The sequence below is a fragment of the Prunus mume genome, linkage group LG5 (assembly GCF_029339155.1).
Source record: "Prunus mume cultivar Tortuosa linkage group LG5, ASM2933915v1, whole genome shotgun sequence".
NCBI classification, from domain to species: Eukaryota; Viridiplantae; Streptophyta; class Magnoliopsida; order Rosales; family Rosaceae; genus Prunus; species Prunus mume.
In genome coordinates, this window is record NC_142702.1 from 20,991,049 (window position 1) to 21,017,594 (window position 26,546).

Sequence of the window (26,546 nt, forward strand, 5' to 3'; positions counted from 1 at the left end):
ATTCTATACTCACAACCGTAACAAATTCAAATGCTAAAGTAATGTTCCTCCGAAATCAGTAAAGATCATATCAAAATAGGCATATACAAAACCACCAGAGTATCATTGCAACCCTGAACTTCCATTGAGAGCCATTGGGAAATCACCAATTACAAATATCGACTCTCCACAGGCCATATGCTTTCCTTGAAGACCAGTTTCCTTAGAATGTACGAGCATCCATCCAATAATACTAATAACAATGAAATTGATGCATGTCCACTACCAACTGAAAATCAACTCCATATTGTGCGCTTCGATTTTTTGACAGACAAAAACTGAAGTGGATTTGGAGAATCGTACTACATGATCTCCCAAGCGAAGTCATAAGACACTTTGTTTTCAATCAGACCAGAGTAGACATGGACCAAAGATCCCATAAACCTTCAGCCATTCCTAAAGGCAATTTGTTCAGTAAGTACATGAGCAAAAAACTACAGCAGTGATGTGTAGTATTTTTCTGCCCATCTTTTCTAACATTGTGGTGCTCTCCATTCCTTTACCAGCGACTAAATTTAACCAATCAGAGCCAACGTTATGTGCTTTCATTTACAAACGGACCACTTTTCACACAACATAATAAATGGAAATGTGTCTATAATTATCAATAAAAGTGCTCATAATTTATTTTTTTAATACAAGTGCAATGTATGAAATAAGATGTACACATTTAAATACATATGCAAATATGAATGCATGTGTGTACGCGCACACGTGTAAATGCATGTGTGAGTTTGTGCAGGCACACATCCGTGTGTGTGTGTGTGTGTGTGTGTGTGTGAGAGAGAGAGAGAGAGAGAGAGTAGAAAGTATAAATTGATTATAAAGAAACAGCTACATATCATTCTGGAGATATCTTACTCAGATCAATTGGTAAAGTGAACAAAATATCTCTATATACAACAGACCTCCGAACAGCATGCAGAGGTGCACAGTTGGATGAGGGGAGATCAAAGGGTCAGTAGTCAATCAGGCACAAGCACCGGCTGTATGGACTGCGCGAGAACATCTTCACATTTCTTCCAAAAAGACCCCACGCACCCCACCAAAAAAATTCCCTCTCACCACCTTCTCCGTCATAAAAGAAAAGGACCCGCACAACAAGGGTGATCCTGATACCAATTATGCACAATGATCGTAAACATGAAGTTACCTGCTGAGGGGGCACTCCAGGCGGAAATAACAACGAAGTTAACTTTTAAACTCAGCTGTCATCATCCACCGCACCAATGTATGTGAGATCCTTTCGTCTCACCCTTACAGCCCCTTTAAGCCAGCTAGATGCTTGAAGATTTCCATGGTCTGCACTGCCTATCAAAGCACTGTTACTTGAAGATGGGCCTGATCCCGCACCATCTTCCAGCAGCGTCCATGGATCAATATCCATATCATAATCCTGTGACGGCAATGATTTAGACTTCCCTGGTATGTTAGCTACAGTTCGTGCCAGAGGAACCTGATTTCTCTGAGGTGGGTTTGAGATTCCAGAATAAAACCCAGGAGTCGATATGCTGGTTTGAAGAACAGCCAAAGCAGTATTCGGAACAGGTGGTGGTTGGCAAGAGACAAAGCACCGAATAGAAGGGACAACTACAGGCATTGCAGTTTGAATACGCCAGCGAATCCTTTCCGGCAGTTGCATGCGATCCAAGTCATTCTGCATACACAAGACAAGTAGAAAACCATTTACCTCTTTACTGAAATTTTTAACCAAATTTAGCAAATGAAGGCTCCATTAAAAACCTCAACTAATATTGAATCAGGCACAATTAAAGGAGAAAAGGTACCCAGCAATAAGTGTATTTGAGCTTAATTAATTTTGTTGGCAATCCCAACACACCCTACATTCATGCTAAATGGCATGGAATGTACCATATAATGTAATATACATCAGTTGACACAATATTTTAAACTGAGGAGAGGACTTCCAAACAATAAATTTCTTACTGAAACTGATGGTAGCAATTTGGAACTAGGACTATAGGTCCATAGCGTTTTTTCCTTTGCTGGAGTGCAGGGAATGTTATAGAATGGTTACAAGGAATTTGTTACATAGCTTATAACATTGCACCACCACTACATCCCAAAAAAAAAAAGCAGCACTTTAGGACTTTGCTTTCCCTCCTTTCTTTTCTTTCCTATTATTTTATTTTTTTAGGACAGGGTAGGGATGAAGGATATGAAGGTTACAAAGACCGAACCTGTAAATGGTCTGCCATTTCACGATCAAATGCAGCAAAATCTTTTCCACTCTCATTTGTTGACTTAGTAGGCCTCAACCAACTTGGCTGGCAACTGCTTAACAGCCCATGCAGAACCAACAGTAACTGATCAAAGAGACTTTCACTTGACAAGTCTGCAAAAGCAGCAGAGGCAGCCTCTGTTGAAGACTCTGCCTCCCTCTTGGAAAAAGAACTCTGCATGAGATTGACGCATAGCTCTGCATCCTCGTTCACAACTCGGTTTCCTAGAAGACGTAGTACTACAGAGGCTAGCGCATGCCTCATGTTTCGCCCAGATGGCTCCCTGACAATTCCAATATGTTCAAATTAGTCAATTGCCGATCTGCTGAAACGTTTTAACAGGACAGAATGGCCTTGCTATGAACATCTTCAACATTTTTTTATCATGTGCAACACATATCACTAAACATACAACATACAGATGTTGAAAAGGTAACAGAAATCCAAGCCAGTATTTCAGAAGCATATCTTAGTATCTTACAAAAGAAATGTATTTAGGTTAAAATAACCAAGAGTGGCAACAAGTGGAGTGCCTGAAAATATACAAAAAAAATTGCTGCAATATAAAATTATAAATGGCAGAGGAAAGAAAATTTCATGCTACTCATTTTTCATTATATAGACAACAGGTTGATATTCCTTTTAGTTTTATATCTTATTTTACAATAAGTTGGATTCCAGGAGGTTACAGTACAAATCAATAAAATTTAGAAGAAAAAAAAATTCAAGTGATGATCATGTGTCCAAGTTCCATCCGTTTGAAGGATAGAGTATTGACTGAAATCACACACCCAAAAAAAAAAAAAAAACAGAGAGAGGGCATTGCATCACAAGTGAACTCCAAGTTAACTTACATAGATCCGGACAGAGATTCAAGGATCTCTTTCCTAGAACATGAAAAGAAAGTCTTCAAATTAAATAGTTCAGATCAAAATAATCCAAACAGAAATGTCACCCTTTTTTTACCACCAGATGCACCCACATATATGTCGGTGCATCAATATAATCAAAATTCCCATCTGTTTACATCTTTACACAACAACCAAAGACAAAATGCATCAAAAAAGAATGCTAAGTACACAGTTCAACTGGGGTAGTTAGACAGAGATTGAGACTATGGTAGAAATAAATTAAATTAACTGATTGATGCATTACACCTTAACTGGCTCTCAACTCTCAAATCACAAATATATATGTAATCAAATAAACAGGTGTATGTAAAAATAATGTTGAAACGAATCAGCAGTGATGGAGATACAGGCAACTAGTAATCCAAGAAAAACAAGCAAATTCTCATGCTAACAAAATAAGTACAATATTTCAACCAAAAAAACCAGTAGAATTACCTGTCTGCACAAATGATAGGAAGCAATCTTAAGAGTAACTGCAATCGCAGCGACATAGAAGCTCGCAAAGCTGCAGGGGATGGTGGAGCAGAATCTGCTGCTACTGTTGCACGTCTAGCTAACCCAGGACTCCCACCCCTTATACCTTTGCGATTATTTCCTTTGCTTGTGGGACCTTCAACGCCAGAAGGAGCTGGCCCTGCTTGCTTATTTGTCCCACGAGTAACTGCACTAATATGTACCTCAATATTACTCAACTGCTTGATCAAATCATTCGCAAAGGTATTGCGTGAGTCATCGGAGCTTTGATCTATACAAGGAAGAAGTAATTCAATGAGAGCCCTCTCTGTCACACGCTGCTGGGTGACATTGTAGCTTTCAATATCATATGTTGGAGTGAGCCCTTTCCCGTACTTTTTTGAATCTATTCCCTCTTCAACCATCTCACCCTCTTCAAGGGAGGTGACTTCAAACTTCTTCTTATCTCCCCTGTTTGTCACAGGATCAAAACCATAACTACACCATCCCCAAGGCTTCCAAAACTGGGTCTTAGTTGAGAGACCTTTACTCTCAGCAATATTGAGAAGACGTTGTCTAATGGTTTTTCGTCCAAAAAGAACATCTGACCCACCCAAGAACCACTTCACCTGCAACAACATAGAATCTGCTAGTGACCTCCCGAAAAGATGAACCACATCTGAGAAAAGAGGTGCAGCATCAGGTCTAACCAATAATCTCGTAAGGATGATTTCAATGAAATATTTCTCATTCTCAGAGGCAGCAGCCTTTTCAGGACTAGGGGAGGACGAACGAATGGCATCCACTAAGGACATATCCTGAGTCTCAAGCTTTTCAATGAGTGCTTGTTCGTTCAAGAGGAGCCTGAGCTCTACCCACTGCCAATGAAATTTTGCAGGTTGCAGGGTATCTAAGATATGTACAAGCTTATCTACAAGCTTTGTTTCACGTTCTGCATATTGAACCTTCGATTCGCCATGTCCAGAAACCTGATTTCCTTCACACTGCATAAATAAAGACTCTGGCATCTTACAATCCATGATAGCATTTAGAAACAGCCTTGCACGTAACGGAACAAAAGCCGTGGATTTTAAAAGCATGTCTGAACCATTCAACTCTAGTATGGCTGCAAATTCAGCATCACTGCCATCTGCAGCTACGAGATCATAGAAACCCTGACTATCTCTCAAACACACATCACGAAAAGGCGAGTGCTTTACAGCATCACCTATAGCTGTTGTTAAAGATTGATATAATTGATTAAAATCCTCCCGGGCCGCAATGCCAGTGTTAAGAAGGAATGGCCGCCATACAACAAAAGCAAATATTGAATAGGCCGGTGGAAAGACCAAACCAAGGGGGAGCATACGCTGCATCCTTGAAAGAGCTATCACAGTGGGTTCACCCAAGAGTTCCACAACCAATCCATCAGAAACAGTTCTGCAGTTTCCGACAAGCAGTCTAAACCAATGCACATAAACTTCAAGCGAGATATCCCCCTTAAATGCCCCAGAAGACCGAGCATTACCATTAGAGTTGGATCTACTACTCCTTACAAACTGAATTATATCCAACCTTTCCTTTAACTTGAATACAGTCACCAATCTCTCCAGGCTAGTAACCCCTTGAGCAACTGCCCCAATAATTAGCGCAGAAACTGCAGCTGCAACTTTTGTTGTTCTCCCAAGACCAATTTTTGTAGAACTGTTCAAAATATCATTAGAAGCATTAGTGTTGGAATCATGGGATTCAGGAGATGACTGATATTGATTTCGAGATGCCTTTCCAGGAGAAAAAACCCCAGCAAGAGCAGAACAAGCTTCTGTCGCAAGAGCTACCTCAAATACACGGGTTTGGCGCTCTCCAAGAGCTTCCTTAAGGAGGCATAGGCAACTTATATGGATGCGCAAAATACGCCTTGCACAGTTCAGGGAATCAGTGGCAGCTGGAAAACTTGAATAGCTACCCCCTGCTCTAAAATCATAAACTTTTGCTATAATTAGTCCTACATTACCCACAATAGCAGAAACAGCAGAAGACACCAAAGAGGGGTTCCCCTTCTTGAGCAGCACCACCAGTCTGCCGAATGCAGTCCATCAGTTCTGTAATTACTTTTTGAGCTATCTGATATCCATCATCCCATTTTTCAACAGGAGGGCCTTTATGAGCACCAGCAGCAAAGAGTTTTCTCTCTTTGCCATAAAAATAATGAAAGGCATCCTCGACATTCACATTTCGTTGCACTATTTCTCTCATGTTTAAACCCGCCCTGGACAACCGGACACCACTAATCTTTTGGCGGAAAAAATCATCAAGATCTTCAACCCCTGCTGGAACACCAAGCGGAAACCCCAACTCTCCATCCACTGATTGTCCAGACTCGAGTTCAGAAAGAAGTCTCTTATCACATGTTGCCTTGAAATTCTTCTCCCATTCAATGACACTAGCCACATTACTATATCGCTTCGACAAATACCGACTGTATGCTAAGGCAGGCGACCCTGAAAGCCTTCCATTAGATGCCACTACTGCTGAAGCACGGTGCATTATAGCTGACAAGACTTCTGGAATAAGATCTGTAGCAATAACTATGTTCTCATACCTGAACCAAATCCATTGTCAGGAAATGCAACAGGATCTAAAAAAATGCTCAAGGAAAGTACCAATATGAAGAGAAAAGCAATTAAGTAGTCGTGGACAATTAAAAAAGTGGAGGGGAGAGATCATATATGAAAGTAACAGCAATTTCTTTATGAGAATCAAGCATGACTAATTAGTATATGCTGGTTATCAATTGTGTGCAACAATACAACTGTGAACTAAATTGGACAAGAAGAGTCTGTCGATGCAATGAATTTATGTAAGTTTATTAAAGAAGGAAACAGACTACTCCCAAAAGATGAAGGAGAGTTTGCTGTTCGAGGAAACTATCTCATACACTATAAATAAGACTCTGTTTCTAAACTAGAGTTAACCAAATTGCAAGGTGACATACTAAGAACAGTTTCCCAATTTTAGTTGAAGAGAACAAAGCAAATTTGTTCTCACTGCCTTATACTTGCGAAACAAATAATTGTAAAAAAAACAAAAACAAAACAAAAAGTTAACAAAGGGGATAGACTAATCTTAATATGTTGAATGTGGTTTGTGCAATGTGCTCTCAAGACTGTAACTCCACTATAATCAACGTCTCCCTACTTCCAAGAGAATCAAAAGTCAACCTCATAAATGATAAAAGTATTTGTTAAAGGAGAGAACAAAAAATTCATTAGTCCCTGTACATTTCATTCTTCTCCTAATTATATTGTCAAACAAGGGATAGATAAGTAAAATTGTGATTAGAGAAGCAGCAGAACTGTCAACAAATTTTTGAACATATTTATAGAGATAGAAAGTGCACCTTCGAAGGGATGATATAAGAAATGCCTCCCCCACTTCACACACTTGGCTTTCAACATTTTTCGGCAACAGCAGAATGTTTCTCCCACTATGGAATGTAGAACTGGGGCTACTAACCTTTGGCAGCAACCAAAGCAGAAACTTGACTGCTAAAACTAAATCATTTGAAACATCCATCAAATACAGTGCAGCAGAAAGTTCATCTTCACCGAGCTTCCACCGTATGGAGCTCCTATCATCAACAGAAGTGAAAGTCCTACCAAATTGGCCAACCTTAGCAATAGTCTTTTCAGTATCTTCAACAAGCTGCCTAATAACAGTCATCAACCAAACCGTAATAGTCCTCTTCTCCATAAATCGTAGCCGCTTTAAAGCTTTTCCAATTGAAACAATATCTCCACCATGGCTCACTTTGGTTGGATCTGTAGACTTCGGAGTTTCTCCCTCCAGTCCAGTTCTATGATGAGGACAGCTTACTTTATTATTGCAGACATGGCTTGTAGATGCCCCCTGGCTACCCTCAATCCTAGCAGCTGCTAGTTGAGCAAGACTTTGAGTTTTACGAACTATTTTCTGCCGATTCCTAGACACCTGTTTGGTTGACTTAACTGGTGGATCAACCTTCATTGGCTCCAAGGATTTAAGTCTCTTCCTCATCCACCAGGTATCTTCATCGTCAGAAGGAATTGGAGAATTTCCTTGGATGTATGAGCTCCTTTCATCACTCACCTTTTGCCTCTTTGCCCTTTTGCATTCTTCACACCCAGGGGTGCCTTCTCCCCGATCCATCTTATTATAAATTGACCCAAAAGGCCTCTTCACACTCCCCTGGGATTCATCAAGTCCTGTTTCTGTTGATGGGGATGAACTATTTGGGAGTTGCAACAGAACTGAGATTGCTTCCTTTAGTTCTTCAAGATCAGCATCAGATTTGCCACCTTTAACAGACAATATGTTGGATGATGACTGAACCGCCTTCCACTGATCAACAGAAACTGGCAAAGCACCGTCCTTTCCAGGGATAGGAAAATGCTTTTGCTTCAGAGCAGACACAATCATATTCGCATTTTTATTTTGATCAGAGAGAAGCCCACGAAGTATTAGGCGGCGCTCAGTTGAGTATAAGTTCATAGCCTCTGAAAGTTGAGGCTCTTCAGCAATCCCTGCTTCTTCCAAAGCATCACGCATCAAGAGCCCAGGCAACAGCTTCAAGATTCGATAATGCCTCTTCCGTCTGTCTACTTCAACCACCGGTCCATCCGTATCCATAATTCCACTAACTATCAGCTGCCTAACATAGGCATGGGGGTGAAAAATACCAGATCGTATGAGTTCAATTACAAGTAGTTGAAGGCGCTTGAAACCTTCTCCTTTTCCTGCTTCATGTTGATCAATCCAACAGACTATAATATCATGTAAAGGACCTGGGCTCTCGAATATATTTGACGATTTTGTACTTCTTTGATCACCATTTTTTGATCTATTCTTAGTTTCATAGGAATTTCCCATGGATATTCTGACAGGAAAATTATTATGCTGGGTGGAACCTTTTGCAACACTACCGACTCCAAGGAAGCTGTCATTCTTACGTTGAGGTGAACATTGTAAATCTCTTATCTTGAGTTTCAAAAGCTGAATTACAACATGTACCTGAGAAAAATCCTTTCTGCCGGTAAACTTCAGCTCACAAGGTGGGGCAGTTCGAAAATCCCTGAAATCACATGTTGCCCATTCACAAAGGAAAAACACAGAGCAAACAAATGACAAGTTCGCAGTCCCAATCCACTTCAACGATGTTCTCAAGCATGGACTAACTCCTGTGATCCAACTTTCATTTGCGACTCCATCACAAGGATCTTCAAACAGAAATCTATAAGCCCCTCGAACATCTCCCTGAACAAGAGATCTATCTAGGGCCTGTACAGCTTTAGCAATACTATGGACTGGATAACTAGGGCTTGCAGCCTTTGCAAGATTGTCAGCACGTTTCTGAATGGATGAAACAACATGATCAAAGGCCAAGGACTGATATTGGGCATCAAAACCTTTACTTCTGAACGCAGAAGCAACTTCTGCCGAACCATTTCCAATCTTTCTCACATCCTCGGACATCTTTGATAATCCATCATTTACTATATAAGAGACTACACAAGATGGTAATGGAAAGCAGTCCAAAGCTACAAATGTATCAGGTACAGCAAGTATTAAATAACGAAGCATCTCAACCACAGTAGACACTGTATATGCCCTACGAGAGTTATCCACAACATCTGACCCTCCTTGAGAAGGTTCGCGAATGAAACGAACAGCTACCCCAACAAGATTGCGCACATATGTTTGAGATAAAACAACAGTTTCCAGAACACCATATACAATAGGCAAGAGCAACTGCATAATCTCAAGCAATTCTTTCTCCTGCAAGAGCACAAATATTAGTTTAGAAGCATATTAAGATAATTTCAACATTGGTAAATAGTCTTTAAACAATAAACATATAAAAAAAATTAATACCTGCAGTTGACTAAGAACCCACTCAATAATAAGAGTAGGAAGAAGCAGCCCCTCGGCATGATGCCATTGCAAGAGCCGCACCACATACCACCACTTGAAATGTAGGGAAGGCTCCTCACCGTCAAGGACTGCTGATGTTGAATCACTCCTTTGTGGAACTGACCCAGCATAAAGCGTTTGTGGCGAACGATCTCTGTTGTGTGAAGTAGAATGCGAATTATTTCTCGAGAATAACTCATCGAGAAGGTACTGCAGGTAATCGATAACATCTTTTGTCCAGAGCTCTGTGCGGGACAACTGAGCTTTATCAGGTGCCCCAGAAGAAATAATGGCAGAACCTGGCCTGACCTGCAAAAAATGCAGCAATAACATGCTACTGGAAACTTCCAACATGAAAAGCATTGACAAACAGGTTAAGATCAGAACTCAGTTCTGTTATGAATGTGCGAGCATATATACCTGATTAAGATAAGTTACTTTAATAAACCAAGTTGCTCTCAGCAATGGAACATTATTCCTTGTAAGAACTTCAAATAGGGATCTTTTCCTATACCCGTGAGGAACATGATCAGCCAACGAACGCAAGCGCTTGTGTTGTTGTGATAGACCCTGGAACAGAATGGGAAAAAAAGTACATAATCAACATATAAAGAAATAAATGGCATGAGTTATCAACAGCAGAACTTCTTATCAGTTATTCCTAAACCTCTAGGTATGCCCAACCCAGTATTTCACAGGTAGACCCTCCACTAGCACGATGACTTCCTGACTTCCTTTCATTTCTATTTTCTTCATATTTTGAGGGATACCTCTCCATCATTGTCAAATTCTCACTCACCAACTTGATGTACCTTTTTGTTTGAAAACTTTGGACAAGTTCATCGTTTGAGAGTGATTTTCCTCTTAAACACTCAATATTTGGCAATGTGGATAAAATTCCAAACAACTAATTACAGAATACCCGAATAGCTCAAGATTACTCAAAATTATGCCATTTTGCAGAAAGCCATGGAATATATAATAATAACTGTGGTCCTCATTTTTATGAGAATAAATATGGTCCTCATTTTGCTGCCCTCAGCATGATGTTAAGATGTTTGGGATGAACCACAGTCACCATACCACAAAGTTTCCTATTTACACAAGTTAACAGAGCAACTGAAGGGGCAATAGCGCCTAGCTGTTTCTATGTTTCAGAGTTTCTCAAGCATAAATGGACAACTGGAGAGGACAGCATGGCTACTGCTTTGCTCTTTTTATACAAAAATTAGGTTCCCATTATTAGAAACAACTGCTTAATTGAGAACACAAAAGGCACACCTCGATCCATTTTTTTCGTAAGTCTTCACCGAGGTGCCTCTGTTCAGGAAAAATGCCTGGCTTGGACAATAGTGTATCAGCAAGAGGGGCACCGTACACTTGACCAGCCTGCCATGGAAAAAATTAAACATATAATACACCATAATGCGACACCAATCATATAACATCCACAAAAACCAAAAAGTTTTACGCAGAAGAATTTCCACAAACATCAAAAAATAGTTGAGAAAGGATAAACTACCTTCCTCTTTTGAGCACGAGATTCATTGATGGCCCTAAAACGTTTTTTTATGGCCTGAAAGGTAGGAAAAAACTTAAAATTCATATAATCTACTTCATGCTTTTCAATGGAAAGTACTAAAAGCCAAAGAAAGAGGTAAAAAGAACTCTTACATTTAAACCAAAATGGAGATCTACCTAATAACTATACAAATTAAGTGATTTACCTCTTTGCATCTGAAGACGAGAGGCTTGTTAAACACTTGAGCCTGGCTCAGCGATATCTCTCTAGTTTCCTGGAAAATTCACCAAGTCATCATAAAAACCCACTTGTGATGGACCCACAAAAATTTGAATCTCAAAAGACCTTAACAAGATATATGATAATCCAAATTAAGATCAGGCCATAAAAAAAAAAAAGATGGCCTTGATAAAATATGCTTTGATATGGATTGGAAAATAAAATAAAAGAAAAGAAACAAGACTCTTCAGAACAGTGCAGAGGGACGTGCACAAATGGTTATTAGGAGTAAATTTCTATTCCAATGTTTTTGGATGAAGAAAGAACTACATGGGTGTTTCAGATTGATAGTCTTTCTTATGAGCCTATTAAAATATTTCTGTAGATTACTTGATTATAAAATAGTACCTCAATTCCTTCAACAGTCTCTCTGTATCCAAACTGCACATATTCTCTGGTAAGAGTCTCCTCTGGGCAATTTGGAGTTTGGGGGTGAAAGTCAGGTGGCCCAAGTCTGAGATTATACAAATTAAAAAAGATTTTTCAAAAAACAAAAAATATATATATTTTGAACTAAGAACCATAGTCAGCAGAAATAGATTTATGATGCAAAAAAATATAACAAAAACATAACATATTAAAAAATAACACATTAGTTAATAAATCCAGCAGTAAAACCTTATAGCAACTTATGCGCCTGTTTTCTTTTGGTCGGTATGATAATGAAATAAAACAAAAGAAACCCAGACTATAATGGCATATGAATGTCTCTTCTCTACAGATATTTAAAGCCTCTTTTCTTTACAGATATTTTAAGCAAAAGGACAATAATCAGTTGCAAAAATTACCGGCCGTTCAAAGGGTCTTTTTCGCACTTCAACTTGTAAGGGTTTAACTGCGATGTGCGCCTACACAATTAAGAACAATTTGCCACATTTTATGACAGAGGAAACACTCAATTTATAAATAGAATAGTCAAAACATTGAATAACTCCCCCACGAAACACTTTCATAATACAACCATTATAGAGTCAATATAATCTTGGAAATATTGGAAGTTACAAAATTGTGAGCCAAAATAGTCTCTAAGTGATGACACAATAAAGATAATTTAAGTTATAATTACAATATGACCAAAAAAGGAAATGGAGATGATATTGCCACTCCAAAATGGTAATCCTACATTCCTCCATAATAATAATAAATTATAATCAGAGAGGAAGGAGTGCAGGATGACTATTTTAGATAAAAACAATTCCCAGAGGAAAAATCAAAATTTTTTTCTCCACAAATGAAAGGTAATACAACATACTTGTGGAACCTAATTACCTCGAAGCTAGAGATAAGTTAGCAGGCAATGCAGCTGAATCAGCTCGCACAGAATCCCTCCCTGATGTCCCACCTATGGCGTTGTTATTAACTGCACTAGTGCAGCCGGTGGCATGATACCTTTGCATTTCTCCCAACTATCATCGGCATACTGCCCCCAGCATTGAACTGCTACAAGAAGCTGTCACGCTAAACAACTTAGTTAAAATATCGTTGCCCTGTGAAGTCTGACAAAAGCCATCACCAGAAGAAGTAACAGTCAAATTAAGTTGAAAGCAGTTTGAGATAAGAATATACGCAACACATAAGGATTCAGAAGCCAGTCCTCATGAATATAACACACACATCAAGAGCTACATAATGCAAATTGATAGCAGGCAAAACATTTAGCTAGTAACCAGGATATAGTTTTTGTAACCCTAAAATGTATTGCATGGAATGCATAACATATGAATTTCAATACGCAATGCTAGAATATACAAGCGAAAACTTGCTTTTTGGGGAACAAGACAGGATGGATGGAGTATGGAGCAAAAGGATTTCAGCTCTCACAAACAACCAATACGGAGCATCCAGTAAGTGTGATTCAAGTAAAGCAACGTCTTTGTTTTTATATTTATTATTACAATCTATTGTAAACCTATTCAACATTTTATGTTGAAAGTTTGACTTCTAAAGTTTCTGGGGCTAAACCAATCCGGTACAAAGTGATACTTTGCTCAAGTCTGGATTTATTCTACTAGCTACTAACATATATAATTTTACACACGCATGTTCAAGCAAATCGTGTCTAAGAATTGCCTGAAAGTTTGATTCTCTATTGTTTAAAACAATATTAAATTTACTCAGGGAGGATTCAAAACTAAAATAAAAGACATAAATAGCTAGTAGTTTCCAAATTTGATATCATAAACAAAACGTTAAGCTCTTAGGACAACTAATAAAATTTGTGTCCTGATAATTCGCAACACCCAATTTTTTCCAGTTCATATCTTTTAGATGTATATATTCCCTAATTTTCATACGACGTAGAAAAAGCAACAGAACTTAACCAAATCAATTTGATCTGCAATACGTTATCTAAAACGCAATAGAATTCCCAATATTTAAACTCCAAAGCTAAACCACTCAGGAAGCTCCAATCAGTTCAATGCCTATAAAAAATTAAAAAATAAAGGGCCAAACTTTCAAACAAAAATAAAATTAGCGATACCAAACCTGAGCACTAACACAACCAAATCTGCTATTCAACCTACAAAATTCACAGCGCCCTAAAATCCAGCTATATTCCCAACGGCACTAGATAAAATTCGCACACCAAATCATCGAATCTTACATTAAAAGCACCATAAATTGAAGCAGGAAATTTGGCTAGGGTTTTGAAAGAAAAAAATATACCAATTTTCAGACAGAGAGCTATTGCGAAGCTTTGAATTGGGTTTTCAGCGGCAAGTGAGGCTAGGGTTTTTTTTATGGCAATGGTGTAAAAAAGGCGAAGACTTTCGGACAAAACTGTAAACAATAATAAATACAACGATTTGAGATTGCACAAGCGTGGCTTTGAAAGGTTTGGGATTTCGAAGAGATAGAGATGGGTTTTAGAGAAACAAATGGGAGAATTGAGAAGGCGAAGAAGAACTGAAGAAGGCTCTCTCTCGGGCTTTTGGACTTTGACTCTTAATCTTCGCTGATGACGACGATGATGCCTCTGTTGCTTCCTCTGTTAGAATAAAGGGCAAGGGTGGGCGATCTGGGACTAGTAAATTATTATAAAATTATTTTCTGTATTTTCCTATTTTCTTTCCGATTTGGCCCTTCTTTCTTCTTCTTTTATTTTGGTAGAAAGCTGAAAAATGGCAACTTTTGTGGGGGTAGATTGGGGATAAAACTGGGATACCCTAATTAAACAGGATCAGATTTCTTAGTGTTGGTATGAAGTGTGTCTTTCTGTGCTTTTAAAGGGGAATTGGTCATCTCATTCCTGGGTAAAATTGGTAGGGGAAATTATGGGTGGCATGTGCAAATTCAAACCCATTAATGTTTTAGGATTTGATTCCTCATAATTTAATGTCATTTTTTCATGGTAATTTTACTTCTGTTTTTTAAGGATTGGTTGATCAGGACCGGCAAGTGAGTTATTTGATTCGTTTAGTGAGTTGTTAAACACTTATGAACCGCTTCAAACTTAAAAGAGAAAAGACAATTTCAAGCAATATTTGGTATATTTTATTACTTTTAACATTCTCATCAGGTGTTATGCATCTAAAATTTTCTATTTATAGGGTTCCACCAACTTCTTTTTTCAGGGTAGAGGATAGAAAGTATATACTATATCTTGGACTTAGTTATTCCCAAGGACAGTATCTTGAAGGTTTGAGCCATCAGCTAGGACACTATACAACTCTGAGGCAGTGATGTAGCTGTCCATGCCCTCCTCAGTAACTATGGCCCATTTTTGGATATGCATGCATTTGTTTAAAGGCATGCCATTATCTCTAGCATACTTCCACTATTAGGACTAAAACCTTTAAGACTTCCTTCTCCTTTCTAGAATGAGAACTTACCTTTAAAGTGCAATGCAAAGTTCTGCATGCATGCATGTACACACATATTGGGGATGTTGGATTTGAATATTGCACAGTACTTAACACATATAGTTTTTTTTACAAGTGTATTCAATTAAGTTATCTTTTCTAATACCTGATCACGTAATCGAGACTAACACGTGAAAAGAATGAATGCGAATAATAATTGATCGAAACAAAAAATACACGTGTTGTATACAGTGATGGAGCTAGGTGTCCCCAAAAACCTACATATAGCTCGATGTACTCTTTTAAGATATTTGTAGTTATGGGCAATTTTGGACAAGAAAATAAAAACAATCACGTAATGACTCCCAAATTAAGATATTTAGCCCTCCATAAAAAGTTTGGTGACTCCACCCACTGACTTTGCGGAAAATTTTATCCAAATATGGCAGATATTTGCACGCACCAAAATTAAAACTAGTTGTCAAAAGTGTATCTCATATATCACGGTCGCAAAGTCAAAGACTCAAAACACCCAAAATTTATTTGAACTTGTGTTGATGCTGTTTCAGTTGTACAATTTGGTCATTTTGCACGTTCTAACCTAACCATCAGTGCTACAGAGGCACTCTTTTGCACTGGGAATATTTGAATATGCAGCAAAGCATAAATACAACCAATCAGAAAGTGACAAGGTGGGGTTTTGAGTTCGAGGGCAAATGGCCTATTCATCAGTGTAAGCTGTCCAATGCTTTATGGTTGGACTTTGGACTTTGGACCTTGGTAGGTTGGGCCAGTGGTTTCAGTTAAGCAATCAGTTATCTGATCGGATATTTAGGACTCGAATCCAACTGCCAACTCCTTTATTATATAAGCTAAATTATTACAAAAATTAAAAGATAAGTTATTGGGTGTATTTGATGCTTGTCCCATTACTTAGCGTAATACACGTTTATTCTTTGAGTGAATTTCATATACCACATTAACATGTCACGTGGTGTATCAGATGCACACAATAACTTTTTATATTGAAAATCTAGAATATGAACGTAGTAGATTCATTAATATGAGAGGCAATTACAAGATTACACAAGAAGAACACTGCTCCATAATAAGGTTCTTGCAAACAAGAAAATGGAAAATATACACAATAAAATACAACTAGTGCAAGAATAGTGAGCTCCAAATGTATTTAAATCCCAGCTCACCCAGAATAGAAGATGACAGGATTCATAAAACTCAAAAACCAGTTACCACTCACGCAAATTTCACCTTGACATCTCAAAAAAGTCACAATATCTACATCACCGCTCATGATTCCACAACACCAAAGGATAGTAGATCCCACCAAATTCATCAACTCCACTTCCACATAAAAGAGATCTTACCCATAAATAGAATAAGTTACGCAGCAATATTTGACATAAAAACAATGAAACTATTTTGTGGGCTTAAGTTATGAGCTTCAAGGAGCAAACATTGGTAAACTAAAGAATCATTACAGTGCGAGTCTCTCATATTGAAGTCAAATAGATTATATAGATACATAGGTAGTCAAACTTTTCTTTCCAAGTTTCAACAACTCCATCATCAAAGAAATTGATGATGATGAGAGAGACATTTGAGTTAAAGTATGGCAAGCCTTTTCGACAAGAGTCATATCAGAGATCCCAACTTATTATCTAAATTATCGACATGTCTCAAAAATTTATAAATTTTTTTAGTACAAATGATACTGAGGGAAGTTGGAATCGAGTATAGACTTGGGTATACGTTCAAGTGCTCTTGATTACTTGGACTATAAGTCCATCTCAAAGAATCTTTGATATTTAAATTAAAGGATGATGCGTGTAACAAAAAAAGTGTAGTTAACTGCAGTATAGAAAAATCTTTATCATATGGTCTCAAAATTTTCTTTATTAAGCAAAAAAAAATTATCATGCCTTATTTGAACCAACAAAAATACATTGCTGTGAGAAGAGTGGTTTTCATTAGGATAGGAATCAAAGTCATCGAAGTCCAAGTCCTTCTTCAGTTGCAGCCCAACAAAAGAAAACTTACAAGAATCAATCTCTCTCTCTGTTTTTGAAAAATCCTTTTCCTTCTCTTGGAATCTCAAACCTTTCAAAGCCACTCCTTTGCAATCTCAATTTCTATCTGGCTGTTTTTCACCAGTTTCGCCCTGAAGTTTTCGCCTTTTGTACACCATTGCCATAAAAAACTTTGGTCTCAGTTCCTCCTCAAAACCCAAATTCAGAGCTTCACAACAGCTAGCTTGTCTGGGATTATGCTCTTCAAAACCCTAGCTTTGTTTCCTACTTCAATTATTGTGCTTTAAACTTTTGGTCTGTGCGGTTACTGTTGGCCTCTTAATCTAGTATGAGATATGATCAATCAAAACCCTTTAATTGTTTAGCTGGTGTTGATATGTTTGTGTTTATATATACTATTTGGTGTTTCATGGTATGATCCATGGGCTAGCTAATTTAGTTGTTAATGGAGTATATTGGTTTGAGTTTGATTAAGTGTCACGCCTAAACAAGGGGTAGGTAGAAATTCTGCGCAAGGTGTGTGAGAAAATAAAATTAAAAATTTAAAAAAAAAAACAAAAAGGTAAAACATGGGTTTTAAAATTTACTCATCTTAAAAAATAAATCCAAGGTCTTACAAGTGTACAATAAATGTATAAAGTTCTATAACTCTCATCTAATTCAACTTTAGCTTGCCTATCCTCCGTCTTTTGGGTTTTACATCTACAACGTCTATAAAGGGGTGAACGAAATCACAGCTCAGTAGGACATGAATCTTTTCACAGTAAATTAATATAACTAAATTAAGTGACATGCAGTCACTCAGTCAAATATCATATCAATAATAATAATGTATGTATGCTCTTCATCTATTCTCGTTAATTCATATATTTGGACAAGCAAACTTGCATGTCCTATACCATGCTTATACCACTTGGTCTCGCGTGCTCATTTATATGAACCAACACTTATCTCAATTATCCCAAAATTCCCCTTTTGTTAGTCGTCTTGATTAACTCTTTGTGGCCAGTCCCAAATCATCCAATAAAGCATGTGCATTATGGAATCCTTGAGACATGGTACATACCAAGAGTTAGACTCAACTCCACAAAATATCATTTCCTTTACCAGCTTTTCCAATAATTATTTTCTCAACCCAAGAACTCCAATTAATTTCCATAACATGATAATAATTATGCCTTTCATTTATCTCATGTATCAAAACATAACCACACCAACTTTGATTGAATAATTAATAACAAGTAAACACCCAATAACAAAGAATACCAACCAAACTGTAATACCACGCATAATAATTAATATAATGTTCATGAAATTTAATCAAATCAATCTCTACAAAAGACTCCCCAAAAAACCTTACCTCGATTCCAAAGCATTGCGCAAAGTTAAGAAAACACAAGCTAAGCCTATATGCCCTCCTAGAATTTCTTCATCATCATCATCTCTCTTTCTCTCTCTCACAAACAGATAACTTGGTTGCCACTCTTTTATATAAGCTGCTATGTATCAGCCTCAGGAGTTTTATTTCTAAGGGTGGTGACACCTATTGAAATTGTAATCTCCACCTCAAGCTAAGATAAAGCCTAGTCACCAAATTGTAAGCATGAGTTGTCCAAATGCATGGTAATGCATCGACTAATTGATAACTAATTTAATGGAAAAAGCCACCTCCAGCATACTAACTACGTTCAAATATATTTCCAAATGAAGATAAGAGAGAACACTCTCTCTCTCCAAGAAAACAATGTAAGGATGCCACGTCTAAACTCTTAATCCATGTTATTAATTTATATATATAATCAATTTAAATATATAACTAAATATGCAGTAAAATATTTAATCCCCAAATTATTAATACATATACTTTTAAAAATACGGGTCTTCACATTAAGACTCTGCTGTATTCTGCAGTCTGTGTGTAGGAAGTTGCAATGAGCACCAACAAGACGCCACAGAAAAAGAATCGTCCTCAAGTAGTTAAATTGGATGAAGCTTTGGAATTGGTATGATAGTTTTGTTAGTTTTCTTTCATTGTGCTATGAACAATAAACTGATTTATAGGGACTCCTAGCAAGTCTGGTCTATATGGCCTAGAATAGCTAGAACTGTTGCAATGAACATCTAGTAGCATTTGAGATATGATGATATGAAGTGATAGGTTTCTTGAAGGAGCTATCTTTGTGTGTGTGTGTGTGTGTGTGTGTGTGTGTGTGTGTATTCAAGTGAATGAACTTGAAATATAACTGTTGTTCTAAAAGAATGATTTGCGATTGGATTGTGAATTGCCGCAGCATACCAACAGTGAGGAAAATTATGGTGTTGGAATTTGAACTAATTTGAAACCAAACTAGAGTGCTTGTAAATTTGATTGTGTCACCATATGATAACTATGTAAAGATTATGTGACTTTTATCCGGTGATACAGATAAATAATATTTACATCAATGCAGACTCTCTATTGGTTTTCTCAGGCTTGGACTAGGTGCTAAAGTTCCCTGGCCATCCAAATTTTCACCTTCAGATGATCCCCTTGAAAGGAAATTACACAAGAAGTTGGATGCTGGAAGAAGAAATGCTGCCAAAATTGCCGAGGAGTCTGCATCGGCTGCTGCTAGAGATGACGGTGACGACGATGAAGATTTAGACAGCAGAACCAAAGCGTTTGAGAAGATAAGACCAGCAGCTCCGGTGACCCCATCTTTAGGGGGAAAGAAAAGGAAGAAGTAACCTTTTCACCTTGACTTGTAACCAAAGAAAGTTAACCATCTCACCCTTGTCAAAAGTTAATTTTAGAGCTTTGGTTCTGTTGTTCTGGTAACTTCATACAAGTTTTTATCTGTAATTATAGATGTTCAGTCAACAAATCAAAGCTTGTGAAAAGGGGGTAGGAACAAATATTCCACATTTCCAAGTGCAAGTTTATTGAATCAAAGTCACAGCTTGTTCAGTGCATATAATAAACCTAACATGAACTTCTTTTATTTTCTTTGTAATTACAACCAGTCAGTCACCAGACTCAAAACTCACAACTCGTTGAGCTCTAACCTTTGCAAATACAACATAAAATACAAAGGGGAAAAAAAAGGAAAGAAGAGAACAAGACAACACAGTTATGAATGAATGAAATCAAGAACACCCTCAACTAACACAAAGCTCGAACCCTCTACAAGAATCTACATTTATAAGAACAACTCTACATTACAGCCTCAGTGCTTGAAATGGACAATGACTCTCAGAAATGGTACTTATCAGTTTTGTATAATCCATTTGTGGAGAAGCGCCCGAGTTCTTGCAAGGAGCATTTGCAAACCCTATCCATTAAGGATGTTTCATGTGATGACTGTTGCCCAGAATTCCCAGTGATCCATAGTTTTCCGATGTGGCAGATTCTATGCTACCTACATGATTTCAGTTGACAAAGTTGCAAAGCCAATTCATCTCGGATCCAGGATACTCCAGGAAAGCTAAGAAGATCTCTTGGTGAAATGTTGCTTCTCTGGATGCACATATATGACTTGCTTTCCAACTGCCTCAATAAGAAGGTGGGTTGGTTTTCGGCATGGACAAATAAGCCAGATTGTGTTTTACAAGTTCAAAATGCTATCTTTTTCATTTGACTCGGCCAAAACTAAAGCATTTTCACTTTTGGGACTACCATCTACATAGCTTAATATGGTATCTTCCATCAATTCTTGGAGAATGGCTTCACCCATGTCAACACCGATGGTCTCAATATCAAATCGAAGGTCCATCCACGTTCCAGTTCTTGACATGTCTTTTGTGACAATTTGATCCAAAGTATGAGGCAATGGAAGCGGAAGGAGATGCCAATAAACTCCTGTCCAGACCTCATGTATAGCAGTTTTCATGTCTGGTACTAGCCTTATGCTAGGTTTCACAGATGACACCCAAGGGAAGCAACCATAACAACGCCCACAAACCTCCACTAGAACTTCATTAATACAGTCAAAAAGGAGATTCTGGTCATAGCAAAGCTGGTTAGGGAAAAGCTCTACCTCATCACACAATGACGGCTCAATAAGTTGGTCAGAAGACAGCCACTTCACACAGATGTCATTCCAATTGAAGCCGTAGGCTTGCATCACTGACTTTACAAAATCAAATATTACTTCCTTGTCTTCTGTACAAGTTTTTGCATTATTACTTTGCTCTGTGGCTGAAGGGTCATGATCTTCAAATTGGATCTGTAGTGGTTGTATTGGCAGCTCTACTGCAAATCAGTGAGTGAGTTAACATTAATGAAGAAGCGCTATGAAAAAAAATGAAAAAAAATGAAAAAAAGATTCCAAATCAATTTGTATTATAATGAACCATACCTCGTCGAGAAATGGTTTTTGCAGGGCTGATGTCATCATCTGTGAATAGTGGCTCAAGAACTGAAACAGGGCTTGGCCGCTCTGCTATATCAATAGCCCTTTCTAAATCTTCAAAATGCTTGGTGGTTGAAGAGCTGGAAGGGGATGCTAATGAAGAAGATTGCACTGGGTTCTCTTCATTTGATTCCTGGAAGATGAGTAAGAATGATTATCAGGATAAACCCTAAACATGATGGATATAAGCAGCAGATCCACCAAAGAAAATGCAAATAGACATAAGAATAATACTTGGGTCCTGCCCGGCTCATCCCATCATCTTTACATGTTGATATAGACGATAGTCCCATAAGATATTATTTGCATGAGCCAATTTTTGTAAACCAAACTCTTTTAAAGAGTTCAGTTATTGGGTTACTGTGTTAGCAAGAGTATGACGAAAACATTCTTGTGAGTGCCTGACTTAGCTTTGGGAAAAAATGAATTACCCCATGGCCTTCATAGGCAGGGAATGTATCACCTCTAATTATCTATGTTGATTTTCAAATTGAAAATCATTTTAACACATTTTTTTACATGTCATGAAAATTTGAGTACAAAAAGAAAACAAATTATATGCACAAACAAGTAAGAAATTGTTACCTGTCTTGAGCATTCAGAATATCTTTTATCATCAGAAATTTCAGGCATGTCACCAGTTTCGTCATCTCTGGCAATTGAAGAGCCACTTGGTTCAGAGGGAACATCCACAATAATTTCTTCTTCCTGAGCTACAATTTCAATTTCTTTTTCAATCTCTAAATCACCTACAGAAATTTTGTAAACGCTAAATATCAAAGAATTTAAAAACAAGCGCAGGGACTTATCAAAATGTTTGTCATTGAATATTGAACAGCTGAAAGAATCAATACCTTCAGGATTCATCTCATCTACGATGGTTGGATGGGTTTCTTCTACTTCATTATCATGAACCAGATTATCTGAGTTACTTGGTATTGAGTTAGGAGGCTGTACTTTATAATCAGGGTTGCTGTCAGAAACAGATGGCAGACTCTCTAAGTTGGGTGCTACATGACTGAGAGGGCTGGCATTTTTCTCTTGCTTAGGAGACCATGTATTCTCATTGGCCTTCCAAACTTTGTCATAGGCGGATAATCTCATATGTGCAGTAACAAAGCCATTCTCCAAGTCCCTTCCAGGACTGCCAAAAGGAGAAATGTTGTAATCGGGGAGGGAGAGAATCCTTCCCAAGGTTTTAGGAAACTGTCGTCTCGAGATATCTACCACTTCATCTCCATTGCTCAGCATCTCAGAGAGATGCTTTTTGGCTTCAATGTAGATGTTAGATACCCTTTGATCCAGAATACCATGATTTTCATGCTCCAAACTTATTTCAGATTCTTTCACTTTGCCAGTCTTGTCTACCCTCTTGATACCACTGGGAGGTTTAGCAATTCTTTCGATGTAGAAGTGCTCTTTACCAGGAGAACTTCCAGCTTTTTCTTTACCAACTCCTCTGTCACTATCTTCCAAACTCTGACGTTTATAGGGCAATCTGTTTGAAATTCCAACAGTAGATGCCCCATGCTGTTGCTTTCCCATAGCATTCTTCAATTTCCTTTTTATTTCAGATAGAAAAAAGTGGGAACCAACTCTTTCAGTTGTCCCTTTATTCCTTGCAATGTAATGGGATTCTGGGGATGGGCTATTTTCAGTTTCAGAGTTTCGTAAGCCTGGAGGCCCAGGCTTCAGAATGACAATTCTCTTTGAAGCTTCAGAATTCTCATTTGCCTTTGTTGGGTTTCTTTCCTGAGGCTTGATCTTTCTCCTGAAAAAGTAACGATGTTTACGGATGACAAGCTCCTCAGGTTGCTTTAAATCGCCAAGCTTCTGTTCTGACAACTTAGACTCTGCAAAGGACTGGGATTCTTCATCTTTCTCTATCTGAGAATCCTGCAAGTTTTGGACATATTTTGCCAACAGTGAGTTTGGATCTCGCAAAAGTTTCAGAAACAATTCTTCATCTGAACTTAAGACCTCAAGTGCGTCCATTAGTTCTCTGAAGTGGTGGATTTTCTGATCTTCTGTGAGATGTTTTCCATCAGTAAACTTCTGGTTCATGAACTCCTTGATTGCCACACATAACTCTTCAAAATCAGAGTGCTTGTAGTTCGATTTTTCAGGAGCTTCACCATTCACATCATGATTCGCACAATTAATATATTTCTGATGGATCTGGCAACTTACCTCTTCCCTTATCTCATCTATGCCAAAATTACTTCTAGTTTTCTGCTCTGGATTCTGATTGCAAGAGCATACAGATTCCGAGTTCTCAGAAGCATTCAAATTATGGGTGTCCATGTCACGGCTTTTCTTGCGAGTCTTCTTTGGTTTCTTGTGGTCCTTTCTGATCTGGCTTGAATCAGACTGTTTAGTTTCTGCTTCATCATTGCTTATCTCCTTTTTTGTGTCTTGCTCAATGGACATTTCTTCTTCCATGAGTTTCTTCACACTAGGCTTACAAGCATCGGCTGTCACTATTGCTGTTGTGCTCACATCACCGTCCTGAAGACAATTTAGTGTGGAATTATTAGTTATATAATCACTACGGTCTATTATGCGGTAAGCTCCCAGTTCCTCCCCTCCCTGTCACGGAAACTAGCATATTAATTTCAAAGCACAAGTTCAGTTGGATATGCCCACACTTACAAGGGTGCCTTGGAAGTTTTTATCCAAATTACTCAACATCTCAAACTGATTCCTTGAAAGTCCAGTACCTGCAAAAAGAAAAATAGAAATTCAACAACAATCTGGAATATTGTCCTTTTGATGATTCCAAAGCAAATCTACTAAAAACCAATTCCCAATCATAGGTCAAACTGAGAAAATCTCGTTCAGGTAAGTGTTAACTATAAAATCTTGCTGCAGAATGCCCAAGAACACAATCACTCACTGCATACTCATTTCAGCCTGAAGAAATTTGGCAATAAATGGCAGAAAAGCACCATTTCCAATTGAAAAATAATTCAGAGTTCTTACCAACAACATGCTTACTTCCATGCCTCCTATCAGAAATCAGCTTCCAGGTGGGGCGACCGTGCCGGAAGTCAAATATACTGATAAAACCCGACATGCAGCCTAATTGATCTTTTTCAAATCGCACAGAGCGTTTCTGGGACTTCTTTGCCATAACTAATGGGTGAATGTTTAACTTTATTTGGCTTTCTATATCCAAAATCTGTTCCTGGCCTGGCTGCAAGAAACACCAACGAACATAAAAGAGTCATTAATAAGTAGCAGTTACAAGGACACTACAGAGGAATGCAGTCATCTTGATTAGGAAAATCAGTCCATACAAACATAATTTTTATTTCACTGAAATCATAGCAAAATTTGACTCTAGAAGATCAAATAAAGACATGACATGCATGAAGCTATTACCTCAACTTCAGAGCCTTGAATTCGATATGGCGAAGATAGAAATGCAGCTGGATAAGTCTATTGCATATACAACAAATTCCAATTTCAACCCCTCAAGTTTTCTAACAGAGTGAAGCTCAAGATACTAAACTTTCTGTGGATGGCAAGGTATCAAAGCCTTCTTTTTACATTCATAAAAGCCTTAACCAGCACCTCACATTCTCCACAAAAGGCTCAAAGCACTTGCAATTTGGTATTCACTTCAAAGAAAAGACTAATCAAGGCAATTATACCTCCTCAATTCCCATGATCACAAATGGGTCAAAGGTAAAAAAATCCACCCTCAAACTTATATGAACAAAACTAAGCAATGATGTCGAAAATTGATCAGAAGCTTCAGATACACAAAAGCTTGATAAATCCAAATATTCTTTACAAAAATTCGATCCAGAATTCATGAGTTGTACACAATGGAATTGATAATTCAGATAATCCACGCATGCGTTTGGTTTTTTTATATTCAAAATCCTCTCTCAAAAGGTCAATGCTTGACACAACAAAGCATGAAAAATTCAGCACAGTACAATGCAGCATCAAAGACCATTGAAAACGACCCTTTTGAAACACCCAAAATAAGCTCTGCTAAATTCTAACATAGCTATTCACATGAGCAAAAGGTTTTTTTTTTTTTTTGGTGCAAAGTTCTCTTCAATGGCAAAGCTTCAAGCACCCAGAACCTCCAAAGCAAAAAATATCACAGGTGTTCACAAAACCCAGACCAAATTCAGGCAAATTGTACGAAACACATGGTGAAAAATAAAGACTTCTTCCAAGTGGGCATCTTTTTTGACAGCCAAAAAGAGAGGTCCAAATGCTTATCTAGCACCGACCCACTATTTTTTAAGCAGAATTCTCAAATGGGCAGCCATTAAAGACTGAGGAAAGTGGAGGGAGAGAAGGAAGTGATGGTGAGAAAGTGAAAGACAAAAACTTTACAATGCTGTTGGTGTTGGGTGGGAGATTATAAGAATACGTGACATTTGGGTTTGGATTGATTTTGATGGGGTCCATTGAGAGAGCTTTGTATTGAAGAAAAGTTTGGCCTGTCTCCATTTTCTCTCCTCTGCTCTTCCAACCATCATCAAAGTCACCACTCACCACCATCCCAATTCTCACACCTCTCTCTCTCTCTCTCTCTCCTCTCTTTTCGCTCTCTCTGACTTTCTCTCCTCAAAAACCTTTACTTTGCAGCTGTAGAGGAAATGTGTGTGCGAAGTTGCTGACGTGTACGCTTTTGCAAGAGAGTTCCTGAGCGTTGAGAAACACAAATGCGTGATCGAGACGAGATTAAGGGTTACAAATGTAAATATAACATGCGAGGCATAGGGTTAAAAGTGTAAATAAGTGAAGAACAGGAGGGATCATTCATCTGGAAATGCACTTGAAAAAAAAAAGGAATTAAAAAGAAAAAATTTTACGAAATCTTTTTCTATATTATCTACAGTAAATATTATTATCAGACTTATCTAGAATGGTTTTTTTTAT

General features: G+C 37.9%; 3 protein-coding genes across 6 annotated transcripts; 1 reads left to right on the forward strand and 2 right to left on the reverse strand.

Moving 5' to 3' along the window:
- Positions 1–839: 839 nt before the first annotated feature.
- On the reverse strand, positions 840–14,204 carry CCT (RNA polymerase II transcription mediator). The gene is given in 14 exon segments (XM_016794599.2): positions 840–1,696; positions 2,241–2,565; positions 3,629–5,697; positions 5,699–6,248; positions 7,047–9,460; positions 9,557–9,904; positions 10,016–10,165; positions 10,877–10,984; positions 11,118–11,171; positions 11,323–11,391; positions 11,745–11,850; positions 12,185–12,244; positions 12,666–12,892; positions 14,064–14,204. Coding segments are annotated over 13 exon segments (6,834 nt in total). The 5' UTR covers positions 12,794–12,892; positions 14,064–14,204; the 3' UTR covers positions 840–1,243.
- Positions 14,205–19,178: 4,974 nt separating this feature from the next.
- Positions 19,179–20,105, forward strand: LOC148917299 (uncharacterized). The gene is made up of 2 exons (XM_089052401.1): positions 19,179–19,250; positions 19,681–20,105. The coding sequence occupies exons 1-2, from the start codon at positions 19,179–19,181 to the stop codon at positions 19,972–19,974; spliced, it is 366 nt and encodes a 121-aa protein (XP_088908527.1). The 3' UTR covers positions 19,975–20,105.
- A 96-nt stretch (positions 20,106–20,201) lies between these two features.
- On the reverse strand, positions 20,202–26,214 carry TRM15 (GPI-anchored adhesin-like protein, putative (DUF3741)). 4 transcript variants are annotated; one of them, XM_008234672.2, is made up of 7 exons: positions 25,023–26,214; positions 24,621–24,834; positions 24,291–24,358; positions 22,493–24,146; positions 22,224–22,387; positions 21,585–21,771; positions 20,202–21,478 (listed from the first exon to the last, which is right to left on the reverse strand). In XM_008234672.2, the coding sequence occupies exons 2-7, from the start codon at positions 24,769–24,771 to the stop codon at positions 20,832–20,834; spliced, it is 2,871 nt and encodes a 956-aa protein (XP_008232894.2). In that variant the 5' UTR covers positions 24,772–24,834; positions 25,023–26,214; the 3' UTR covers positions 20,202–20,831. The 4 variants fall into 4 exon arrangements, with proteins under 4 accessions (XP_008232894.2, XP_088907828.1, XP_088907829.1 ...); XM_089051702.1 differs by having other exon boundaries at positions 24,636–24,834; positions 25,023–26,000; XM_089051703.1 differs by having other exon boundaries at positions 24,636–24,830; positions 25,023–25,995.
- Positions 26,215–26,546: the final 332 nt, after the last annotated feature.